The following is a 26,270-nucleotide window of genomic DNA, read 5'->3' as shown; positions in this document are numbered from 1 at the left end:
TCAAGAGTTTGAGAAGAGAGAGAAAGAGAGAGAATCGAGAGTTTGCATAAGAGGCCGGGAGTTTGAGGCTTTGATGATTCAGTGAGAAATTTTTTTATTTTTTAGTGTAGGATTTTTTATATCTTGAATGGTTTAGAGTGTTTTGGTTTCAATAGTTTTTATTAAATATTTTACTTAAATGTATATGTATTTTGTTTATATATTCACATGTATATATTTATTTTGTGAAGTTTTTTTTTTTTGTTAAACCTCTATGAAATTCGTGTTATGATTTTTTTTACAGGGATTTTTTGTCTCACCACTCTCCAGTTTTAGGTATTGAAGATGAACAAGAATTGTTAGTTTCGAGTTTAGGTAGAAGAGTCAGCGTTGCAGGATTTATTTTATTTATTTGAAGAATTTTTGTGTATATTTGAGGAAATTGACTTTGTATAAAAGAGGGGCAATTTTTTTATGATCTTGGGTGTATTATGATGCATTTAGATTTGAATGAATTGAGGATTTTATTGGGATTTTTGGATCGTGACAAGAAGCGAGAGTGAGAGAAGGGGAAAGAATAGGAAAAAAAGAATGGAAAAGTAGAAAAAAGGAAGATTAGTGTCTTATTTTGTTTCTTGGACTAATTTATTTTTATTTATTTTTGACAATTATTTCTTGGACTAATCTTAATCTAGTATACACCTTAGCAGAGTTAACACCTAATAAATCAGTGAAAGGGATTTGAATGAACCATAAAAGAGATTTGGGATGATAGGTTCACTGAAATGATGAACCAATTTACATTAATAAGAAAATGACTCCTCTAATGTTGACCAGCCGAGACTTCTATGTAAGGTAAGAGCTTTACGTCAAGGTTCATTTCCAACTAAATTGAATTTGATGAAGTTTCCTAGAATAAAACTGGAGATTATTTTTCCATGACTTGGTCGGTGGTCAGTGACGTCTTTCTTAGAAGGCTACTCAGCAATTCTAGTTCACACTAACCTGGATACTAACTTGAAGTTGCTGAACACGGTTATCTTACGTAATATAGTACGTAAGTAATTCTTGAGTGGTTCATATTCAACTTCAACTTATAGATAACACCATCAGCAACATGAGCTGAGATATGATGAGGATGAAGAACCGTATCTTCATTTCACTTCTAATCCCGTTCAGCCTTCTATATCAATTAAATGCCGAACTTAAAGCAAATCCGAGTACAAGTATCGGTGTTGTGAAGGAAATTCAGGTCGGAGTGATTCTCGATATGGGATCATTGGTCGGGAAGGTTGTTAATAGCTGCATTAGCATGGCTATATCTGATTTTTATGCTCTTAACACACACTACACAACAAGGATACTTCTTCACATCAGGGATTCCGAGGGACAACCCCTACGTGCTCTGTCTGCCGGTGAGTTTTTGTTTTACACATCACCATGAGTTTTGATTACTACCATAAGCTTTCTTGTTCTGGATTGTCTGTCATCTTCGTCATTCATTTATTATAAAATCAATTTGGCCTCATATGCATTCAAATTGACTTATGGCTTCTTTTGCCACACAAAAATAAAACCCCTCATTTGACTTGTTTACCATATATTTTTCAAAATTAATAAAGTAAATAATTGCTTTCTTTGCCTCTCTATTGCAGTTGTTGATCTGTTGGAGAATATGAAGGTGCAAGCAATCATAGGCCCAGGAACATCACCTGAAGCAAAGCTCTTGGCTGCATTGGGGGACAAGGCCAAAATTCCTATCCTTTCTTTTACTAGGACTCATCCTACATATCCTAGTTACCTTGTTCAACTTACACAAGATCAAACCCTTGAATTCGATGGTGTTGCTTCCATTGTAGAATCATTTCAATGGAGGAATGTTATCCTTATTTATGAAGAGGGGGAAATCATTTCAAATTTTGCCAATTCGTTCCACGAGAAAAACATTCGTATTGCTTATAAAAGTGAAATTTCTCCATCAACCACTGATGAACAAATCCTCCAAGAGCTCCATAATCTCACGAGTACTCTGCATACAACAATATTTGTTGTGCATGCATCACCTTCTCTAGTGTCACGTCTTTTCTTAAATGTCAAAAGGGTAGGAATGATGAGCGAAGGATATGTTTGGATTATAACTGATAAGACTATGGAACTCTTGCATTCAATGGATTCTTCGGAATTCATTGAGTCAATGCAAGGCGCACTGGGGTTCAAGTCTTATATTCCACCATCAAGCGAGCTCCGCAACTTCACTCTAAGATGGAGAAGGAAGTTTCGTATTGATGAACCAAACATGGAAATGACAGAGTTGAATGTGTTTGGCATACGGGCATATGATGCAATTGGGGCACTAGCAAGGGCAGTGGAGAGGGTAGTGGATAAGATTTCTCAAACCAAAGAACAAAATGCTGCATCGAACATGATGGGCTTAGCCAACATTGGAGCTTCTCAAAGTGGCTCAATAATTCTAAATGAGATATTGCAAATTAGATTTAGGGGTCTAAGTGGTGAGTTTCAATTTATGGACGGGAAACTAATCTCTGGGGCATTTGAAATAGTTAATGTGTTAGGCAAAGGGGAGAGAAGAGTCGGATTTTGGACATCGACCCATGGAATCACCAAAGAAATGTTTCCATCTGTCGGTGAAAAGCATCCGAGATCTTCAAGTACTAGTAGTCTTGAAGCCATTATCTGGCCTGGAGGATCTACAACTACTCCAAAAGGTTGGTTGATGCAAATGAGTGGTAAAAAGCTGAGAATTGGAGTTCCAGTGAAAGTAGGGTTCGAAGATTTGATAAAGGTGCATCGAGATCCTCAAACAAATGCAACAATTGCCACTGGTTTTTGTGTTGATGTATTCCGTGCTGCCATTGATGCCTTACAAGGTGATGTACCTTACGAGTTCATTCCATTTGAGGATTCCAATGGGGAGCGGGCTGGAAACTACAATGATCTTGTATATCAGATCTATCTTCAGGTAGAGTGTATTGAAAATGCATATAGAACAACATCACAAATGAAAGATTCACAAATATTTAGTACACACACATCACACATGCTTACAGCTAGACATGTTTGAAAATTGGTTTATTTGATGTATGTTGCATTTCTGATCAATGGATTAGAATTATGATGCTGCCGTGGGGGATATTACAATAACGGCCAATAGATCTTTATATGCTGACTTTACAATGCCATATACCGACTTGGGTGTTGGAACAATAACAAGGGTTGTTGACAATAAGAACATGTGGATCTTCTTGAAACCACTTGATTCAAATCTATGGCTCACAAGTGCTGCTTTCTTTATCCTAACCGGCTTTGTTGTATGGGTTATTGAGCATCCGATAAATGAAGAATTCCAAGGTTCGGCAGCTCAGCAAATTGGAACGGTCTTCTGGTTCTCCTTCTCAACCCTTGTTTTTGCCCATAGTAAGTTCTTTCTAAACAAAACACCCTAACCTTCCTGAAAAGTAAACAACAAACAATATTAATTAATGGTGTTTGACACTGCAGGAGAAAAGTTGATAAGTAATTTGTCAAGGTTTACAGTGATTGTTTGGGAGTTCGTTGTGCTTATATTGACTTCAAGCTACACTGCAACTTTGACTTCACTCTTGACAGTTCAACAGATTCAATCAGCACCAAAGCGGAATTATATAGGTTTCCAATATGGTTCTTTTGTAGAAGGAGTCACATGGAGCAACCTGAATTTTGCAGACACTAGGCTTATGCAATATTCTTCACCTGATAAATTTGCTCATGCTTTATCAAGGGGATCTAAATATGGTGGTGTCACCGCCATCATTGATGAGATCCCATACATCAAGATCTTCCTCGCAAGATATCCCCGTGACTATGCCATGATTGCATCAGAATCTACCACAAATGGCTTTGGCTTTGTGAGTATATATACAAATTGTTTATGCATCTATATATGCATGATAGAAGTAGGACAACAAACTATCTACACACAAATATCTGAACAATTGAATGCATAACATGCACTTTATATACTTAATTTATTTGGAAGATCTCTTATGACAGCCTTTTCGAAAGGGTTCACCATTGGTTCCTGAGATTGCAAGGGCGATTATGAAACTAAGAGCAGAAGGAAAACTCAAGATGATGGAGGAGGCATGGTTTAAGAGTCGGCAGCCATTTCCAAAGGTCGGGGATTCTAAGGCTAACCCCACCATTCTGAACCTAGATAGTTTTGGTGGTTTATTCCTTATTAGTGGGATCTCTTCAACTTTAGCCCTTGTCATATTCTTGATTAGTCGTGTCAAAAACTATATTAGAAAGTTGCTTCTGGTAATTGGTTTTCATGTTAAAGTACCGCTTTGCTAAAACATGGTATTATGCATTGAAGAAATCAATATTGCAATATAATTATTTTGAACTTCTTCAACTATATATTGCTCCTTAATTTGCTGGCCAGATACTGATCAATGCATTTTATGAACACGTTCTGAATTTTTTTTAGCTAGCGGTGAATTAAAAATAATAAAGGTAATATATATATATATATATATATATATATATATGTATCATGAATTCACGTTTATTTTTCACTGACGATCATCCCATTACAAGTACAAGAATAAAAAAACAAAATTGCAAAAAATATAAGGAACATGAGGTATCAAACAAAGAAAAACAAAAAAAAAAACGCAGTATTTAAATCTACTACTATCTAAAGGAATTCAAATATATTTCCAGAATTACTAGAGAATTGAAAGTACAAATGTTTTAAGAAGAGGGGTAACCTCTTAAGATTGAAAGAGAAGTCCAAAATCCTTTGTATAAATCATACATGATCAAACAAGGTTTACTGAAATCATGAACAAACTCAGAAGACCAGTACTTTGAAAAATTATTTAGACATAAGACTTCTTTTGCATCCACAGGATGCATTCCGGCAGCATTGTCCTTTTACTTTTCAAAAGGGGTACTACCTTGAACTTGCTCGACACGGCTAAAAGTGGAACCCACAAGAAAATGACGACTCCGTTGATCAGCCAAGACTTCTATGTAAGAGCTTTTAAGTCAAATTTCAACCATATTTAAAATTTAACGAAGCTTCCTAGAATAAAACTGGAGATATTTTTCCATGGTTGGCTTAAGGGAACTGTCAACTTGATCAGTGACAGTTGAAGTCATTAGTTCATTTTATGTTCTGGTTTGTGCGTAAGTTCATATTCAACTTCAACGTATGGTTATATATAAGAGCATCAGCAACATGAGGTGAAGACGCTGATTGATTTGAGCACCCATTTGGTCCAGCGGCGAGACGAGGATGAAGAACCATATCTTCATTTCACTCCTGATATCGTTGAGCCATCTCTATCAATTAAATGCAGAACTCGACGCAAATCAGAGTACTAATATCGGTGTTGTGAAGGAATTTCAGGTCGGGGTGATTCTCGATATGGGATTATTGGCTGGGAAGGTTGTTAATAGCTGCATTAGCATGGCAATATCTGATTTTTATGCTCCTAACACACACTACACAACAAGGATACTTCTTCACATCAGGGATTCCAAGGCAGAACCCCCTGCGTGCTTTGTCCGCCGGTGAGTGTTTGTTTTCCATATCACATGCATCTTGATTAAATTCAGTTCAAAAAATCTTGTGTAGAATACACGATGACTTTAGTACAAAAAATTAATTATTCTACAAAAAAAAATCAATAATATATATATTTTTTACTTTGTTTAAATTTTATAAGGGTATATATGAAAGTTTGATTTTAAGTTTATATCTATTTTAGCAAGAGTATATCGACTTTAGCAAGGTATAAATTGAAGATTTAGTAATTTGGAACTTAGATGTAAAAAAATCTCAAAAGTAGGACTCATTGATCATAAAGAATTTTTTTAGGACTTAATTGTATTTTAATGAGAAAAGGAGGACTTGATGATAATTTTTTGAATTATATTTCATTTTTCATAAAGAGTAATGAGGTCGACCTCGTGACACTTGTCATGATTTCTTTGTTTTTTTATTGTGATCATGTACAAATATTGAAATGCGCATCTAATCATTTGAAAGATGATTATAGGTAGATTATACAATCATAATTTTGTACCAAAATTCAATTACAAATAGATCATACGAATCAATCATATAGTATTTTGATCTGTAATTTGTGCATCATTTTTTCTTTCTCCCCAAAATATGCTAATTTTAAAAAGAACACATAACAACTTTCATGAGATCAAACTCATTCTAGCATTACTCTGTTTTGGGATTCTCTTTTCAGAGTAATATTTTTGAACTTGAAGTCAAAGTTCATGCGTGAAAATGGGGGGCTTTTACAATTTACAATAAATAATCTAGAAAATTGCTTCCTTTGCCCAATGCAGCTATTGATCTTTTGGAGAATAACAATGTGCAAGCAATCATGGGTCCAGGAACATCACCTGAAGCGAATCTCTTGGCTGCATTGGGGGACAAGGCCAAAGTTCCTATCCTTTCTTTTACTAGGAGGAGTCCTACATCGTCATCTCTTATGTTGCAGGATTCTATGACTAGCCCCAACATTCTAAACCTCGATAGCTTTCGTGGCTTATTTCTTATTAGTGGGATCTCTTCTGCCTTAGCCCTTGTCATATTCTTGATTGGGCGTGTCAAAAACTACATTAGAAAGCTGTTTCTGGAAAAATTGGTTTTCATGTTAAAGTACCTCTTCGCTGAAAATACTATCATGCATTGAAGAAACCAACGTTGCAAGACAACTATTTTGAAGTTCTTCACCTATTGATCCTTTGTTTGCCAGCTACTGATGGATGCAGTTTATAAACACGTCCAAATACTCTTTTAGCTATGAATTAAAAATAATGATGTCAATATATATATATATATATATATGTATGTATTGAATTCACGATCATATTTCACCGATGATCTCATTACAGGAACAAGAATAAATGCACAAATAAAATTGCAACAAAATAAGAGGAGCATGAGGTGTAAAAAAAAAAAAAAAACGCAATATTTAAATCCACTACCATCTAAAGGAATAAAATTATATTTCCAGAGCTAGTACAAAATTTGGAGTACAAGTGTTTTAAGAACAGGGGTACATTCTCCTATTTTTTATTTATGAAAAATGATAAAAGAATCGAACCAAACAACTGAATAAAAAGTTGAACTTAACGTGGCTCAGCCACGTCAGATTATTTTCTAAAAATATAACTCCTACCTCTTCCCTTCTCTCTCCTCTCTTCCTCTAATTCTTGATTTTTTTTTTTCTGTATTCAATCTTATCTTTGATTTTGGTTGTCTCTTTTTGATTTCATAAAATTGAAGATAAAATAAAAAAAAAAAATTAAATTTCTTCATGTTTTGCAAATATAGAAGCACAAAACCAAAACAGAACAAAAAAGAAAAAGAAAAAGAAAATAAAAGCTACAACTGTTGTTTCTTTCCTTTAGATTTTGTATCTATAAAAATCAAATAGAAACTTTGAGAAGATTCATCCGTTTCTCTTCTCTAGGTTAGTTTATTTATTTGTTTTATTTTTATTATTATTCCGTAAGAGATTAATGTGTTTTATAATGGCGTCTTCTGCATATTTTTCATTTGAGATTGGAAAGATTTATTTTTGGAAGATTTATGAATAAAGAGAAGTAAGCGATCTTGAAAAAGGACCAAGGATAAAGAATTTTGGATCTTGTCTCTAAAATACTTTGGATATGTGTATATATCAAGAAAGGAGATATATAAGAAGAATTGGTGAAACCAGACACGTAACGAAGAGAGAAATGAAGAAGAAGAGAGAGAAAAAGGAAAAAATTGGGTGAGAAAAGATCGATGATAAGGAGTTAAATAATGAAATTATTTGACGTGGACAAAGCCATGTAATATTCGGTATTTATTTCAGTAGAACATATTGGAATAGTATATTCATTTTGTTTTTATGGAATAGGGTTTTTTGTTTCGGGCAGATCTTTTAGAATACTTGACTATCTACTTTGGGCACAATGTAATGGACAATTGGTGTTCACTTCCACAATGTAAACGGACTCCGAAAGTCGTGGGTGGTTACCATGACCCTATTACTATGAAAAATTCTAACAATCAATCGCAGCCGAATCCCTTGATAGTCGTGGGTCGTTACCATTACCCTATTACTATGAAAAATTCTAACACTCAATCGCAGCCGAATCCCTTGATGGCATATTTTTCTCATGTGAATTCATTGCACCCATCTGAAAATTCAGTCAATGTGAATTTCCACATAGGTCCTCAATCTCGGGTTAACCTAATAAATGGTCCTAATCCACTGGGCAGCCCATCATTTAAAGGCCAAGAGTTGGAATAACTCCATCAAATAAATTCACCCTTTCATCATCCTCCGTCCATCAAGTGTAGACCAAGACAAATCTTTGAATAATGCAGTGGTCGCCAGAATTTGTGATTCAATCTGGTTCCGTTGAAAACTACTTGAACCAAATTGGTTGGAAATTTCTTTGCTTGCTTTAGTTTTCTCCCTTGTAGTCATCATCCTTCTATTTCTTTTTATTTCTTCCTCGTGCTTTGAAAAATAAGGAGATAACACTCGTGAAGTCATACGTTACAACCCTTGGTCTTGTAACTTATAATAAACTGTCACTAAAATTATTAATTGTTAGAATAGTTAATACCTTATTAATTGTTTAAATATCGACCCTAAAGTTATTAAAAATAATTATTAATAGTTAATATATCAAAACCAGATGTCTCTCTCGCAAGCGCTCGAAGAGATGTTGAGAAGTATGCCACACTTCATTCCGTCAATTTCACCATTGACCATTCAATTCATTGCTACAATAATAGCCTCACTCATACTATACTTATCCATCTCCCTTATATATTGAAAGTTAATTTGAATTTTCGTGTTGTGGTTGTTATCACTCTCAAGTGGGTGATCTCTATTTCCAGATCACAATACATACATGTATATATACAGATTCTAAAGACTCAATACTTAGTCTTTCACACACCCATAGACAGACCCAATGTATATCTCATAGAACCAGATTATGTGGTCACAGTTTTATTTATTTATAATATATGCCTCAGGCACGAAAAGAAGGCAGACTATTACCAACATCATACAAATTTTACCAGAAGGCCCTGGAGATGACCTTATTAACGTCAACTCACTTTTCACTGTTGCCATATTTGTGGGACAGAGAGGAGTGCCATGGTAGCATTGTCCATGCCAGACGAGCTGAGCCTCAAAGACAGAGAGGAGTGCCATGGCAAAGAAGCTTGTTATCTTTGAAATCATATCTTTCAGTTGTTTCTTCTTCTCGGGCCATCTGGTCAAGTCAGTGAAGGTTGATCTTCAGCTCTACCAAGACAACGGCCCTCTGAAGCATAGCTGAGTCATGCTGCTGTATTTGACAAAAAGTCGAAAGTTTGTCAAAGTTCATGATCACTAGTTAACACGCATGCAAATACGTATTAGAACTAGTTGACATAAAGTTGACGCATTTGCTTGCACATCAACCAGTGAAATGCGTCGACATTAAAATGTTAGCTCAACAGAAATGTAGACTATTAAAAGGTCCATCAACAATTCTACCTTTGAAAATGATTTGAAAATGATATTGAGACACAAGATTTCTGCGAAAGTCTTCCCACAGATGCAATAGCTTTGGTCCGCCCTTCTACCATTGTCTTTCTTTTCATACTAAATACTAACTTGAACTTGCTAGACAATATGCTAACTTAATAATTAGGAGTGTCTTTCATTTAGACTTTATGTAATTAGTTTTTACTTCAACATATGCTTATATATAAGAGCATGAGTATGCTAACTTAATAACTAAGCACTCATTTGCTCCTGCAGAGAGATAAAGCATCTTACTTCATTGCACTTCTAATATTGTTGAGCCATTTCTATCAATTAAATGCAAAACTCTACCCAAATCAAAGTAGTAGTATGGGTGTAGTGAAGGAAATCCAGGTTGGAGTGATTCGCGATATGGGATCATTGGTTGGGAAGATTGTTCATAGCTGCATTACTATGGCAATAGCTGATTTTTATGCTATTGACAGACATTGCAGAACAATGATAGTTCTTCACATAAGGGATTCCAAGGGAGAACCCCTGCCTGCTCTGTCCGCCGGTGAGTTTTTTGTTTTGCATTCCACATCCATCCCATCTTACTTTCGAGATTTTTTAAATCACCAAAATTTTCATTTAAACCCTTGCTAAATACTAGAAGTTTATTCAATAATTGGTATATAATCTATTTATATTCTTTTAAGTTTTAGTTAATAATATTGCATTAAAAGTTTAAATAATAATTAATCTAGTTTAAATTCAATTGAAAAAGCCTTGTGTAGAATACATGACAGATTTTAGTACAAAAAATTAATTATTCTATAAAGTATCAATAAAACGTATTTTTTTCTTTTTATTTAAATTTTATATCTAATTTTGTAAGTGTATATATGAGAGTTTGTGTCTAATTTTATATCTATTTTAGTAAGAGTATATCAAATTAAACAAGATATAAATTGAAGATAAAAGGATTTGGAATTTAAATGGAAAAAAAAAAAAAAATAGGACTTATTTGTTCCAAAGAAAAATTTAAAACTTATTTATCTTTTAATGCGAAAAATAGGACATGAAATGTATATCATTTTTCCATAAACCTGGTATTCTTGTTTCTAAGTGATATTTTTGAACTTGAACTCAGTTAATGCTTGAAAGTGGGGAGTGGGGGGGTTTTACAATGCAGCTATTGATATTTTTGAGAATAACAAGGTGCAAGCAATCATAGGCCCAGGAACATCACCTGAAGCAAATCTCTTGGCTGCATTAGGGGACAAGGGCAAAGTTCCTATCCTTTCTTTTACCAGGAGTCCTACATTGTCAATGGAACATCCTAGTTACCTTGTTCAACTTACACAGGACCAAACCATAGAATTTGATGGCATTGCTTCCATTGTAGAATCATTTCAATGGAGGAATGTCATCCTTATTTATGAGGACGGAGAAATCATTTCAAATTTGGCCGATTCGTTCCAAGAGAAAAATATTCGCATTGCTTATAAGAGTGCAATTTCTCCATCAGCCCCTGATGAACAAATCCTTGTAGAGCTCCACAATCTTACTACTAGTACTCCTCAAACAACAATATTTGTTGTGCATGTTTCACCTTCTCTAGCCTCTCGTCTTTTCCTAAATGTCAAAAGGCTAGGAATGATGAATGAAGGATATGCTTGGATTATAACTGATAAGACTATGGACCTCTTGCATTCAATGGATTCGTCGGTAGTCATTGAGTCTATGCAAGGGGTTCTAGGTTTCAAGTCTCATATTCCACCATCAAGGGAGCTCCAAAACTTCACTCTAAGATGGAGAAGGAAATTTCGTATGGAAAAACCCAATATGGAAATGACGGAGTTGAATGTGTTTGGCATACGGGCATATGATGCAATTTGGGCACTAGCAAGGGCAGTGGAGAAGGAAGTGGATAAGATTTCTCATACTAAAGAACAAAATGATGCACTGAACTTGACAGACTTACCTAACATTGGAGCTTCTCAAAGTGGCTCAATAATTCTAAATGAGTTATTGCAAATAAAATTTAGGGGTCTAAGTGGTGAGTTTCAACTTATGAATGGGAAACTAATGTAATACCCCACATTTCCACGTGTAGGCTGGCCAGGCCCACACCCGAAAACATGGGAATATCAAAACAATATAGTACTTAAACGAACACAGAATATAAAAAATGATTAAATCGCTGAATGGAATTCTATTAATAAAATTAAATCTCTTTTACAAAAATATTTCCATGAGTTTCAAATTCTGGAAATATTATACAACTCGGGAATCCCATAAGTTAAGGACCCCTAAACCAAAATCTTATAAACCACCAGTTTATACAAAACATTTAACAATAATTAACTATACTAATTAAAGGTAAACAAGATGAGTAGATGAATGACAGTCTCCCAGCTGCGGATCCTCAACCTCGAGACTGGAACTTCTAATAACCTGAAAAATAAATCGTGGGTTAGACCCACGAGCAAGTTCCCTCTACCAAGCCTCTGAAAACCAATAAATAAAGCATCTCTAACCAAAATCATCCTAATTAAAATTTTAACCTTTAATATAAGATGATACAAATTTATATAAATAATTATATATAAATACAATAATCCTACCCATTAATAGGTTCACTAAATTTGTTGAAACCAATCACCAACGATTAATTATCAATCATACCTAGACCAAATCCATCATTTATATTTATTTTCCAAAACCAATAATGATTATAAGTATTTACATCACACCGTTAGGCTTTGACAAATCATCCATGTCACCACTAGTATTATTTTGTTAATATGTATAAAGTAATACACTATCCTGAAAGTATTAGACTATTCTAATTTAAGAATATCTAATTAATCCTAATCCAACCTATACATGCAATACTTATAGATGATATACTTTAATCATCTGACACATAACAATAATACACTTTGGCAAATCAACCATGCCCTTATAAATATATTTATTTATATACTGGCAACTCAACCATGCCTCCTTTAAGTATATTCATGTATAACTTTGGCAAATCAACCATGCCCCTCTAAGTATATTTATTTATACCTTTGACAATTAAACCATGTCTAATTCATACATAAACATCTCATGCACATTATAAGCATATTACCATTTAATAATCAGTCTATCCAAATATATAAGAATAACTAATATTAATTATCTTAAATAATATATACCTATACACATATATTATATAATATATATGCAATACCTTCCATTTATATATATATATATATAAATACTCTCTTCCATACTAATCATAATTAAATCAAAACTCCATGTGTACACATATATACATATATATAAATATATATACACATATATACACCACCCTCCATAACAATATAATATATTATTATATTTACTCCAAACAATTACTACTAATCCTCGTCTATGGTTCTTAGAATACCAAGAACACCTCCTCAAGTGGTTATTTTCAACCCTCACAGGCTTAAAATCAATTCTAAAAATTCACCGGACCCCACAGGACCTTTCCGGGACTCCGAACACCTCATCACGCGCCCCCACGCGCCGCCAAACACGCCTAAAACTCTGGAACGCGCCTCCACAAGAAGCCACGTGGCTTCACGCGCCCCCACGCGCTCTCACGCGCCGCCCATGCACCTGATTCTTCCTCTGGCTGACGTGGCGCTCTCTCATTTGCTGGATGTAAACTGGTCCTTATGCGCGTGTCACATAGGATCAGTTCACCGCATCTCTATACACCTCCATGCACTAGCACCACATCACATCAACTCTCCTTTCAATCAGCCACATCTAAGGTTCAAATTTATGGTACATTGAACCTCCATGCACCCGCATTACACTGAATCAATCTAGTTAACTTTAAATAATCCAATGGCCAAGATCAGCTTGTGTACCAAATTCCTATGCACCGTATCACACCAGAACCTTCGCTGGTCATCAGGACCATCCCATGGTCTTGATTTGAGGCGCACCGTAGTGTAATGTACCTGACCGCACCGAATCAGAATCGTTTTTATGCACAGAGACCTCTAATTCGTGTACCCAGTATGCATATATATTATTTTTTTTATACACATAAATAATTCTAAAAATATCATAAAAATATAAAACAAATTCAGAAAAATATAGAAAAATTCCGAAAATTCTAAAAAAATTCCAGAAAAATAATTAACCCTTTTGGGTCACAAATTTACCTATACATTGATTTTAAAAACATATATACCACAACTATATACATAATTAAAATCCAATGAATACACAAATTAAATATAATAATTTATATATATATTTTTTTTCGATCTAACATGATTTAATTAATGATTTTAAACTAAATTTTGGCACCCAAGGTGATAAATTTATGGGTCCTAAGAGGAGAGTTAGAGACAACTTGCCTGAAGATTTCGAAACGAAATCGAAGCTTTAACCTTTGATTGTCTTTTCCAATTTCGGTATCCGCTTTCTCAGATCCAGCCTATTCCTTGTCCGTTCTCTCTTCTTCTTCCCTCTTTGTCTCTTTTATTTTTCTAACGTGAAAACTTCTTAACCCTAAACCTTATGTGTATATTTATACACATTAAACCCTAAATCCTATTCCTAGTAGGATTACAAAATAAAATAATAAACTAATATTATTTAAATAATATAATATATATATAAAAACATATATTATATTACTTATGTATATATATATCTCCCATAATTAACCATCGGTTAATTAAATCCTAAATCCTATATATATATATCCATAAACCTATATCCTTCTGTAAACCTTATCAATTAATTATATTTATATATAATTAAATCAATAAAAATGATTATTTAAATAATCAAATACCCATTGGCCTTTATTAATTAACCCATCAAGGCTTCATCCAAGCCCAAGACCATATCCTTTGGTCCAACATTCCTTAAGCCCAAACCAATTAATCTAAATAAATAAAATAATTAAATAAATACTTAAACTAAAATACTAATTACATAAACAAATAAGAATTTACAACTAAGTCACATCATCTCAATACGCCACAATTCAATCAATAATTAAATACACACACATCAATCATCATATCAATTCAATAAATGTATAATCACAAAATAAAATCTAACTAAAATGAGACAATTAATCTAAACATTCAATTAAATAAAATAAATCATTTAAAAATAAAATAAAATTCATTAATCCCAATTAATAAATCCTTTAAATTATCGGGGTATTACAACTAATCTCTAGGGTATTTGAAATAGTAAATGTATTAGGCAAAGTGGATAGAAGAGTTGGATTTTGGACATCGACTAATGGAATCTCTAAAGAACTGTTTCCATCTGTCGGTAAAAAGTATCCAAGGTCTTCAAGTACTAGTACTGGTCTTGAAGCCATTATCTGGCCAGGAGGATCTATAACTACTCCAAAAGGTTGGTTGATGTGAATGAGTGGTAAAAAGCTAAAAATTGGAGTTCCAATGAAAGCAGGGTTCGAAGATTTGATAAAGGTGCATCGTGATCCTCAAAAAAATGCAACAATTGCCATTGGTTTCTGCATTGATGTATTCCGTGCTGCCATTGATGCCTTACAATGTGATATACGTTATGAGTTTATTCCATTTGAGGATTCCAATGGGGAGCGGGCTGGAAACTACAATGGTACATCAGGTCTATCTACAGGTAATTTGTTCAAAACGTATATAGAACAATATCACAAATAAAAGAATCACAAATATTTAATACACACACATAACACATGCTTACAACTAGACAAGTTTGACTGCATTTTTATATATTATTAGAAAAGTGGTTTATTTGATGTATGTTGCATTTTTTATCAATGTATTAGAATTATGATGCTGTCGTTAGAGACGTTACAATAACAGCCAATAGAACTGTACATGTTGACTTTACAATGCCATATACCGACTTGAACGTTGGAACAATAGCAAGGGCAGTTGACAATAAGAACATGTGGATCTTCTTGAAGCCGCTTGATTCAAATCTATGGCTGACAAGTGCTGCTTTCTTTATTCTAACTGGCTTTGTCGTTTGGGTTATTGAGCATCCGGTAAATGAAGAATTTCAAGGTTCAGCAGCACAGCAAATTGGAACAGTCTTCTGGTTCTCCTTCTCAACCCTTGTTTTTGCTCATAGTAAGTTCATTCGTAATTTTTTATTTTTTTTCTTGGTAAAAGTATATTGTATTGAAGCAAAACAAGTTAACCTTCCAGAAAAGTATTAAGAACAAAAATTTTTGTGTTTGACATTGCAGGAGAAAAGTTATTAAGTAATTTATCAAGGTTTACAGTGATTGTTTGGGTGTTCGTCGTGCTTCTATTGACTTCAAGCCACACTGCAACTTTGACTTCACTCATGACCGTTCAACAGATTCAATCAGAATCAAAGGGGAATTATATAGGGTTCCCTGGTGGTTCTTTTCTAGAAGGAGTTGTAGTCAGCAACCTGAACTTTATTGACACGAAGTTTAGGAAATATTTTTCACCTGAGGAATATGCCGATGCTTTATCAAAGGGAACTAAAAATGGTGGTGTTGATTCTATTACTGATGAGATCCCATACATCAAGATCTTCCTCGCAAGACATCCTCATGGCTATGCCATGATTGCATCAGAATCTAAGACGAATGGCTTTGGCTTAGTGAGTGTGTGTCTATATATATCATTATCTTACAAATTGTTTATGCATCTATATATATGCCCTGATAAAAATAGGACAACAAATGTTAATCACTTAATTATCTAAGCATACAAATTAGTATTTGAATAACTTAACGCATAACATGCACGGTACATATATATTTTGCTTTATATGTATATAACATGTACATATATACTTAGTTAATTTGGTCAGTCAATCTCTTATGATCACAGGTTTTTCGAAAGGGTTCACCGTTGGTTCCTGAGATGTCGAGGGCTATTATGAAACTAAGAGCAGAAGGAACACTTGCGATGATGGAGAAGGCATGGTTTAAGAGTCAGCAGCCATCTCCAAAGGTCCAGGATTATGAGGCTATCCCCAACATTCTGAACCTTGATAGCTTCAGCTTTAGCTCTTCTCATATTTTTTATTAGGCGTGTCAAAATTTATATTAGAAACATGTTTATGGTAAAATTGGTTTTCATATTAAACTACCTCTTTCACTGAAAATACTACTCGTGGTATGCCTCGAAGAAACTAATAATGCAAGATAATTATTTTGAACTTCTTCAACTATATATTGCTCCTAATTTGCTGGCCAGCTACTGATTGATGCGTTTTATGAACACGTTCTGAATTTTTTTTACCTAGCGATGAACTAAAAATAATAAAGGTAATATATATATATATATATATATATATATATATATATATATCTCTCTCTCTCTCTCTCTCTCTCTTGAAGGAACGTGAGGTATCAAACAAGAGAAAAAAAGAAAAGAAAAAAACGCAGTATTTAAATCTACTACTATCTAAAGGAATTCAAATATATTTCCAGAATTACTAGAGAATTGAAAGTACAAGTGTTTTAAGAAGAGGGGTTTACCTCTTAAGATTAAAAGAGAAGTCCGAAATCCTTCGTATAAATCATACACGATCAAATTGGCGAAAAGCCCTAAATCTGCTGCTCTTTTTTGTAATTCTCCGGCATATTTTCCTTTTCCCTTAGTCGATCGGAAGCCTTCGTCCCAAAATATACGTAGTTTTGGTGTCTCCTCACTTTATTTATTTATTTATTTTTATTATTATTGGACACTCCCACTTGCCACAAAAAAAAATGTTAACAAAAAAAATTTCGAGATATTTATCACGATTAGATAAACGGCATGGGGGGTCAATTTCGAGAAATCAAACCCACTTGGGATGCACATCTCAAATTCGGCATTCAACCCAACCTAGTGGCATCTATTCAGCTTTAAGGATGAAATTAACAATTTGTTTAGGGGGCTGGGCTAATAACGGTGCAAGCAGACAACAAACCAAAAAATAAGAAGAGTAAGATTATTGAAAAAGAAGAGTAGATTGATAAGAAAGATAGCATTATATATATTTTTATAAATTATACACCTATGCAAAATAAAAATAAATGGGCCAGGGGCCGGGGGGACACTTGCTAGGCCTTGATTTCACAATACTTTCAATTAGAACTTGCACATGTTAAGTCAAAGAAAAGGAAAAAATTGGATTACATCTTCGAAAGTCTAGAAGGTATTCCATCATTTGATTTCGTGATACTATCACCCAAATTCTGTCATTTGAAAGTCTAGAATGAAACTATTCATTAGATATTGGACTAGACTAGTCTTCTATTATAAGGAATATTTTTTCCACATCATAACCGAATGGAAAGCAAATGGGAGTATAAATAGTAAATCTGTAACAATACCTAATAACTTAAATTTTTGAGTCAAATTGTAAAAGGGCAATGGGTAAGTGCCCACCCATTATAATTGATATCAAAGCCAGACTTAATCCTTAATTCGGTACCACGTCAATCACCCGATTCAAAAGAAAGGCATTTGAGTGAGCCATCTAGGTAGACACGGTGACCCAATTTGATTAGTGATGATGATAAGAAATCTTGTATTCAATGACTTTTTTATGTCACAAAAACAAGAAATTATTATATAATTTGGAACATGATTTTAACTAATTATTACTTAATATGTAATTAAATATGTTAATTGTAACGACCCAAAACTAAATACCAGTTATAAAAAAAATAAAAAATCGGCATGACGTATGCTAAAAAGGGGCCTATAACAACCTGCTTAAAAAAAATGTAATGGCCTTTCTTGACCTTTCAAGACTTATCCAACCTGTCCCAACATACAATACAAAAAAAATATATAATACATTCCCCAATACTACAACATCAACAACCTCCTCAAGTTAGGCCCATCATCATCATCTCATTCAACTTAAGCATTTACATAGTCTCAATTTACATAAAAAAAAAAAAATCAAGTATCTTAGTTATGTTACATGGTCATGATTTGCAAAAATGAATACTCTTTTTCATAGTTTGAGACTTCACCAAAGATTAACTAGTACACAAAAAGGTATCAAAATAGATCTCTAGTCCTCTTCATGCTTGAGAGGAATCGGCATCCACTACATCTTTTCTTGGCCCTGAAAATATTAAATAATGGGGTGAGCAAAAAACTCAGTAGGTGGTGCCTAAGACACACCTCTTGTGACCCCGTGAACCCAAATAATGAATAGGACACTAGGGAGAGGGGTCATGCTAAATCGGGGAAAATACAATGTAAACCTGCAAGTTCTAAACAAATGAATGTCGTGCCATTAATGCAATATTATGCATATCACTCCCCATTTTCAGAAAACCATCCATCACTTCATAAACTGTTAATATAACCCGTCTTTTGATGACTCCGCAGCGACACGAGAGAATGGCTGGCTATTGTTCCTGACCTTTGGTACCCCCGCAACGTCATTTGGGGCCCAGATAGCTCAACCACACTAGGGCAATCTCCCGAATTCTCTCAAGGTTACATTAACACACCGGCCCTTTGGTGACTCAGCGGCGACCGGAATTTCTCAAAAACCGTTTCATCAAATTTTCCCCAAAACTCCCTTTTTCATTTGTTCAACATCATTTCCCATCATTCATGCCCCATGATATGCATGTATATCTCATGTATTCAATGCTAGGGCAAAAAGAAATTTTCACAATACTTCCATAATCAAGTGAGCTTTACAATAATTCTAAGAAAATTTTCATGAGCTTTTATGTATCATTTCTAGTAATTTTGTCAATATAATAATATAAAGAAATTACAATAATTCTAAGAAAATTTTCATAAGCTTCCATGTATCATTTTTAGTAATTTTGTCAACACAATAACATAAAGAAATTAATAATGAAGCATGTTTTTTATACAAATCAACAATTATACATATAATCATGAACTTTACACCCAAAAGAAAATCATTCTAGAGGTAATTAATTTTAATTAAGCATGTTGGCATCAAATAATAATAATTGATTCACAAAGGAACAAGAAAATGCATATTAGAGACCCATACCTCAATTTTATGCAAAACTTTCAATTTTCACCTCAAACCCTAAGATTTTCGAATTTTCTACAGTGCGCCAACCAAGGAATTGCTCCTAACAACTTGTAGGTCTTGTCGTGGGCTTCGAATAGCCGCAAACGGCTCTTAAAAACACTAAGTATTAAAGGAGAAATCAAGAGGTGAAGATTGAAACCAAGAAAAAGAAAAAAAAAGAAGAGTCTAGAACGAGAGATGGGGGTGGGACAAATTTAAGTGCCACCAAAATCATGACCACTTTAAGTGCTTGTGGATCCCAACAAAAATTTATTTTATTTTTTTCTTTTTATTTTATTTTTTTTTCTTTATAAACTCCCACCAATTTCTATATATACACCTAACTAAATAAAACCCACATTAAAATGCATCAAATAAAATGCATGAAATGCAAATGGACTCAATTACAATCCCCGCACATGACAAGTCCGATAATAGGTCCCACTCAGGACCGTCCGGCCTAAAAAATAGAAAAATGCGAAAATGATCACCCTTGCATTTCAAAGAGTCCTGAACTCAATGAAATGCCCCAAACAACTCGAGGTCACAACTAACACACTCCACAGTGTCCGGCTCGCAAAAAGGCAAAAGACGAAAATGCCCTTGCAGCGACAAAAGTTCCAGAAAAATGAAAAAAAAAATAGAGAAAATTAGAAACATCACATTAATGTTATTATTATTTTTTTAATTAATTGTGATTGGCCATGTATCCATTCATTTCAGCAATGAAAGATACGTAATATTTCTTTTGAATTTTTTTTTTCCTGATGAATAAGTTATTTATTTTAAGTTTTACAGTAATATTATTTTCGCAACAAAAAATTAAGAAAAATAAAAATATATTTTATATCCAAAGAAAGGAGCCTGGTGAAGGTCTTATTTCACAACTACAGCGCAGAACAATTCAAACGTAGAATAGTTCAATGTAGAATGGTTATGGTTGACTTTGCAATTGTTGAGAATAGTCATGTGTCAAGAGTACTGCTTGTTGGACAAAGAGTTATCATTGCACATACAAGTGTATTTCATTGAAGTTGTTGAAGGACGAAGGGAGGGCTTAGCTTTCACTTTGGTTTGAAATATATATATATATATATACACACACACATAAACTTCAGTTGTAGTTGAAATTGTCTTTCTTCAAAGACCAGTCAGCAATTATACTTTTCAGACTGGATAGCAACTTGAACGCGCTGAAGATGGTTTTTCAGGTAGACTTGTGGCGTTCATTAATTAGTTCATAAGCAGCAGAGAGATGAGGATGAAGAACCACCATATCTAAATAATTAAGATCACCCATTTGCTCCAGCGGAGAGATGAGGATCAACAACCTTATCTTCATTTTACTTGTGATATTTTTGAGCCATCCCTATCAATTAAATGCACAACTTGGCACAAATGAGAGTAGTAGTAGTAGTATCAATGTTGGAGTGATTTTGGATATGGAATCATTGGTTGGGAAGGTTGTTCACAGTTGCATTACTATGGCAATATCTGATTTTTATGCTCTCAACGGAAACTTCACAACAAGGATAGTTCTTCACATCAGGGATTCAAAGGGAGAACCCCTGCGTGCTCTGTCTGCCGGTTAGTTTTTGTTTTATATTTCACATGCATCCTAATTTATTGGTAGCTTAAGCTTTTTTTGTTATGAATTTTCTTCTTTATTATTTTTCATTTTTCATTTCACACGCATCCTGATTTATTGGTAGCTAAGCTTTTTTTGTTATGAATTTTCTTCTTCATTATTTTTCATTTTACATTTCACACGCATCTTGATTTATTGGTACCTAAGTTTTTTTTCTTATGAATTTTCTTCTTCATTATTTTTCATTTAGGCTCCTATGTATATATATATATATATATAATTTATTTTTTTACTTTTTATTTAAGGGTTTGGTTTTGGTAATAGTTTAAGAAAAAAAAAATTTTAAAACCTAACAAAAAGAACGTTGAAACAAACTGAGCCTTAGTATTCGCATGCAAGGGCTACTACTATTTAGCCACCTAAGTCAATTTGGCTTATTTTGGAGGGAAAAAAGGAAAGCTGGTTTGTATTGTATATCATTTTTCATAAACGTAGCATTTTCTTTTCAGAGTGAGATATATAAAGAGTGATGTTATTTAACTTGTAGTCAAAGTTCAAGCTTGAAATTGGGGGGCTTTTACCATGACATTAAACAATCAAGTAAATGCTTCCTTTGCCCAGTGTAGCTATTGATCTTTTGGAAAATAACAAGGTGCAAGCAATCATAGGCCCAGGAACATCACCTGAAGCGAATTTCTTGGCTGCATTGGGGGACAAGGCCAAAGTTCCTATCCTTTCTTTTTCTGGGAGTGGTACTTCATCGTCAACAGAATATCCTAGTTACCTTGTTCAACTTACACAAGATCAAACACTTGAATTTGATGGCATTGCTTCCATTGTTGAATCATTTCAATGGACGAATGTCATCCTTATTTATGAGGAGGGAGAAATCATATCAAATTTGGCTGATTCGTTCCAAGAGAAAAACATTCGCATTGCTTATAAGACTGCAATTTCTGCATCAGCCACCGATGAACAAATCCTTGTAGAGCTCCATAATCTCACGAGTACTACTCCTCAAACCACAATATTTGTTGTGCATGTTTCAGCTTCTCTAGCGTCTCACCTTTTCTTAAATATCAAAAGGCTAGGAATGATGAGTGAAGGATATGCTTGGATTATAACTGGTAAGACTATGGAGCTCTTGCATTCAATGGATTCTTCGGTACTCATTGAGTCTATGCAAGGGGTTCTAGGTTTCAAGTCTCATATTCCACCATCAAGGGAGCACCACAACTTCGCTCTAAGATGGAGAAGGAAATTTCATATGGAGAAATCCGACATGGAAATGATGGAGTTAAATGTGTTTGGCATACGGGCATATGATGCAATTTGGGCACTAGCAAAGGCAGTGGAGAGGGTAGCGGATAAGATTTCTCATACTCAAGAACAAAATGCTGCACTGAACGTGACAGACTTAGCTAACATTGGAGCTTCTAAAAGTGGTTCAATAATTCTAAAAGAGATATTGTACATTAGATTTAGGGGTTTAAGTGGTGAGTTTCAATTTATGAAGGGGAAACTAATCTCTAGGGCATTTGAAATTGTGAATGTACTAGACAAAGTGGGTAGAACAGTTGGATTTTGGACATCAAGTGATGGAATCACTAAAGAAATGTTGAGCGAAAAGTATCAGAGGTCTTCAAGTAGTAGTAGTGGTACTCTTGAAGCCATTGTCTGGCCAGGAGGATCTACAACTACTCCAAAAGGTTGGTTGATGCCGATGAATAGTAAAAAGCTAAGAATTGGTGTTCCAGCAAAATTGGGGTTCACGGAATTGGTGAAGATGGATCTTGATCCTCAAACCAATGCAACGAAGTTTAGTGGCTTTTGTATAGATGTATTCCGTGCTGCCATTGATGCCTTGCCAATTGATGTACCATATGAGTTTATTCCAATTTACAAGATAAAAAACTACAACGATCTTGTATATCAGGTCTATCTTCAGGTATGTCAATTCAAAATCTACAAACGTATCACAAACTGAAAGATTCACACACACACACACACATATATATATGACACACATATATATACAGCAAGACATGAATGCTAGTTTGTTTATATATATATTTGCAGAACGAATTATTCATTTGATATATTTACGTTTCATTTTTTAATGGATATATTAGAAATATGATGCTGTCGTGGGGGATGTTACAATAACAGCCAATAGATCTTTATATGTTGACTTTACAATGCCATTTACCCACTTGGGTGTTGGAACAATAGCAAGGATTGACGATAAGAACATGTGGATCTTCTTGAAGCCACTTGATCCAAATCTATGGCTCACAAGTGCTGCGTTCTTTATCCTAACCGGCTTCGTTGTTTGGGTTATTGAGCATCCCATAAATGAAGAATTCCAAGGTTCAGCTGCTCAGCAAATTGGAACGGTCTTCTGGTTCTCCTTCTCAACCCTTGTTTTTGCTCATAGTAAGTCCTTTCGTAATTTTTAATAAAATCTTACTTATCAAAAAAAAAAACAAATTCCTTTCAAAATTTTCTTTTTTCCTTGTAAAAGTATATATGTTTTATCCGAACAAAACAACCTAACCTTCCAAAAAAGTTCTAAAAACATATATAGTGATTGTTTGGGAGTATAATTTTTTGTGTAACTGCAGGAGAAAAATTAGTAAGTAATTTGTCAAGGTTTATAGTGACTGTTTGGGTATTCGTCGTGCTTATATTGACTTCAAGCTACACTGCAATTTTATCTTCACTGTTGACGGTTCAACAAATTCAAAAGGAAAATTCTATAGGGTTCCGACAAGGTTCTTTTCATGAAGGAGTCATCATCAGCAGCCCGCATTTTGAAGACACTAGGCTTATGCGCTATTCTTCACCTAAGGAATTTGCGGATGCTTTATCAAATGGAACTAAAAATGGTGGAGTTGGCTCTATAGTTGATGAGATTCCATATATCAAGATCTTCCTCGCAAGATATCCCTTTGGCTATGCCTTGATTGCATCAGAATCTACCACCAATGGCTTTGGCTTCGTGAGTATTTATATATTACAAAAAAAGTATTCAAGCGTGTCAATAAACATAGGACAACAAAGGTTATCACTTAATTATGTAGGCATGCAAATATGAATATCTAAACAACATGTAATTTACTGTAGTTAATTAATTTGGTCAATCGAACTCTTATGATCACAGGTTTTTCGAAAGGGTTCGCCATTAGTTCCTGAGATGTCGAGGGCGATTATGAAACTAAGAGTAGAAGGAAAACTTGAGATGATGGAGAAGACATGGTTTAAGAGTCACTCATCTCATATGTTCCAGGATTCCAACATTCTAAACCTTCGCAGCTTTGGCGGTTTATTTCTTATTAGTGGACTCTCTTCAGCTTTAGTCCTTGTCGTATTCGTGATTAGGCGTATCAAAAATAATATTAGAAACCTATTTCTACAAGTAAATTATGTTTTCATGTATAAGTACTTCTTCACTGAAAATAATAGCCATATTACAAGATGACTATTTCTTAGATGCATTGAATAAGGTCAAAACTTTGATCTTAAATAATGCATTAAATGGATAAGATATGTAAATGGTAGTATTGTTCATTTTATATATACAAAAGTTGTACATTTTTTAATTTTATATAGAGAAACAATTATTATCATCTTGGCCTTTATTTCATATTAACAGTGTTTTATTTATTTATTTATTTTTTCCCATTCTTTTCTACAGTGTAATATACCACACCTTCTCTCAAATTTAACTTCTTAAATCACCTTAGTAATTGGTAACATATGTACTTATTGGTAAATAACGTATCATTTAGCTTTATATCCTATAAACTTCGTATTTTTGTACACTGAAATATAATATATATACATGATGAAGCATGAGAAATTCCTATAATTAATAATTTACACGCCCTTCCATCATAAGAACTTTAACCTAACCTTGCAACTCTACACTTTGAGAAGGGAAGAAATATCATTAAATTTTGAGTTAATTACACTAACACTCTTTAGAGTAGGTCAAATCTTATCTAAATCAATATCTTGGTTTTAACTTTCATTAATATTTGAAAAAGTGGTTTCTATTTCACCAAACACCCCAATTATCAATTTTCAAGAGATTCCAAAGTACTTTTACGTGCTTTTGACTAGTTGTTGGCTTACAAATAATATTTCAATTTTTTCATAACAAAAATACCCCCAAACGATCCAAAATTTATCCATACAACCATTCTCAACAAACCAAGAACCCATCACCACCTCTAGCAAATATTCCAAGTTATAATATTAGTTACAGCAACAGATGTGTGGACAAAACAGAGAAAAAATTATCATTTAAGTCATTGAACCTGCAGACACAACCATCAATTGATTCGTGTCCCATCTTTTCTTTCCCTCTCTATCACTCCCTCGGCATCTCGGCACAGCCATGACGAGATTCAGGCGGCGGAAGCAGCAAGGTGGTTCGCAGCGGGGACGACGACAAGGTTAGGGAAGCGGCGTCATTAGGAGAGTCGGCTCGATCCCGGTCTTTGTTGAGTCGAGGTCTCAGTAGGAGGAAGAGATCATACCTGGATGGAAAATCTAGCCAGTTGGGTTTATTTGTAGGAACAGATCTATACATTTTTTGGGTAGGGGCGGTGGAGGTTTTGGGTGGTGGTGATGGAGGTATTGGGTGGGGGTGGTGGAGGTGTTGCCGTGTTGGGTGGTGGTGATGCAGGTGTTGGGTGGGGGCGGGGGTGGGGGTGACGGGAGGTGGTGATGGAAGTGTTGGGTGATGGGTGGGGGCATGGTGATGTAGGTGTTGGGTGGGGGTGGGGGTGGGGGTGGGGGCGGGGGCGATGGAGATGGGTAGTTTTGGGTGGTGTTCGGTGGGGGGCGGTGGCGATGGAGGTGTTGGGTGGGGTGGGGTGGGGTGTGGTGGCTATGGGTGGTTTTGTGTTTTATGCAGATAGAGAGAGACAGACAGAGAGTGATTTGGATTATAAAGGGGGTATTTCAGTTAAGTCAATTTGTATAAATTTTATATTAAAAAAATACGATAAATGGGTGAATTCACATATGTTAGTTAGAGTACACAGAAAAATAAAAAATAAAATAAA

At 34.4% G+C, this 26,270-nt stretch overlaps 3 protein-coding genes across 3 annotated transcripts; all 3 read left to right on the top strand.

The window, feature by feature from the left end:
- Positions 1-1,034: 1,034 nt before the first annotated feature.
- On the top strand, positions 1,035-4,391 carry LOC132269209 (glutamate receptor 1.3-like). Its single transcript, XM_059770314.1, has 5 exons — positions 1,035-1,394; positions 1,635-2,959; positions 3,108-3,414; positions 3,499-3,884; positions 4,030-4,391. Exons 1-5 carry the CDS (start codon positions 1,109-1,111, stop codon positions 4,330-4,332), a joined length of 2,607 nt encoding a protein of 868 aa, XP_059626297.1. The 5' UTR covers positions 1,035-1,108; the 3' UTR covers positions 4,333-4,391.
- A 36-nt stretch (positions 4,392-4,427) lies between these two features.
- Positions 4,428-7,231, top strand: LOC132269210 (glutamate receptor 2.1-like). The gene is made up of 2 exons (XM_059770315.1): positions 4,428-5,559; positions 6,352-7,231. Exons 1-2 carry the CDS (start codon positions 5,475-5,477, stop codon positions 6,699-6,701), a joined length of 435 nt encoding a protein of 144 aa, XP_059626298.1. The 5' UTR covers positions 4,428-5,474; the 3' UTR covers positions 6,702-7,231.
- A 14,260-nt stretch (positions 7,232-21,491) lies between these two features.
- Positions 21,492-24,804, top strand: LOC132269208 (glutamate receptor 2.7-like). Its single transcript, XM_059770313.1, has 4 exons — positions 21,492-23,143; positions 23,328-23,631; positions 23,820-24,196; positions 24,359-24,804. Exons 1-4 carry the CDS (start codon positions 21,800-21,802, stop codon positions 24,674-24,676), a joined length of 2,343 nt encoding a protein of 780 aa, XP_059626296.1. The 5' UTR covers positions 21,492-21,799; the 3' UTR covers positions 24,677-24,804.
- Positions 24,805-26,270: the final 1,466 nt, after the last annotated feature.

This window comes from Cornus florida, unplaced genomic scaffold (genome assembly GCF_030987335.1).
Source record: "Cornus florida cultivar Cherokee Brave unplaced genomic scaffold, ASM3098733v1 CherokeeBrave_3.0.0_Hap2_Chr08, whole genome shotgun sequence".
NCBI classification, from domain to species: Eukaryota; Viridiplantae; Streptophyta; class Magnoliopsida; order Cornales; family Cornaceae; genus Cornus; species Cornus florida.
Note: the sequence above shows the minus strand (reverse complement) of the source record. Positions and strands in the feature narration are given on the sequence as shown.

Bases quoted from the DNA above. Each gene is read 5' to 3' on its own strand.
- LOC132269209 (XM_059770314.1), top strand. From the start codon at position 1,109: ATGATGAGGATGAAGAACCGTATCTTCATTTCACTTCTAATCCCGTTC. The intron at 3,415-3,498 runs GTAAGTTCTTTC...TTGACACTGCAG, and splicing joins AACCCTTGTTTTTGCCCATA to GAGAAAAGTTGATAAGTAAT. The intron at 3,885-4,029 runs GTGAGTATATAT...CTCTTATGACAG, and splicing joins CCACAAATGGCTTTGGCTTT to CCTTTTCGAAAGGGTTCACC.
- LOC132269210 (XM_059770315.1), top strand. From the start codon at position 5,475: ATGCTCCTAACACACACTACACAACAAGGATACTTCTTCACATCAGGG. The intron at 5,560-6,351 runs GTGAGTGTTTGT...TGCCCAATGCAG, and splicing joins CCTGCGTGCTTTGTCCGCCG to CTATTGATCTTTTGGAGAAT.
- LOC132269208 (XM_059770313.1), top strand. From the start codon at position 21,800: ATGCTTCCTTTGCCCAGTGTAGCTATTGATCTTTTGGAAAATAACAAG. The intron at 23,144-23,327 runs GTATGTCAATTC...TGGATATATTAG, and splicing joins TATATCAGGTCTATCTTCAG to AAATATGATGCTGTCGTGGG. The intron at 23,632-23,819 runs GTAAGTCCTTTC...GTGTAACTGCAG, and splicing joins AACCCTTGTTTTTGCTCATA to GAGAAAAATTAGTAAGTAAT.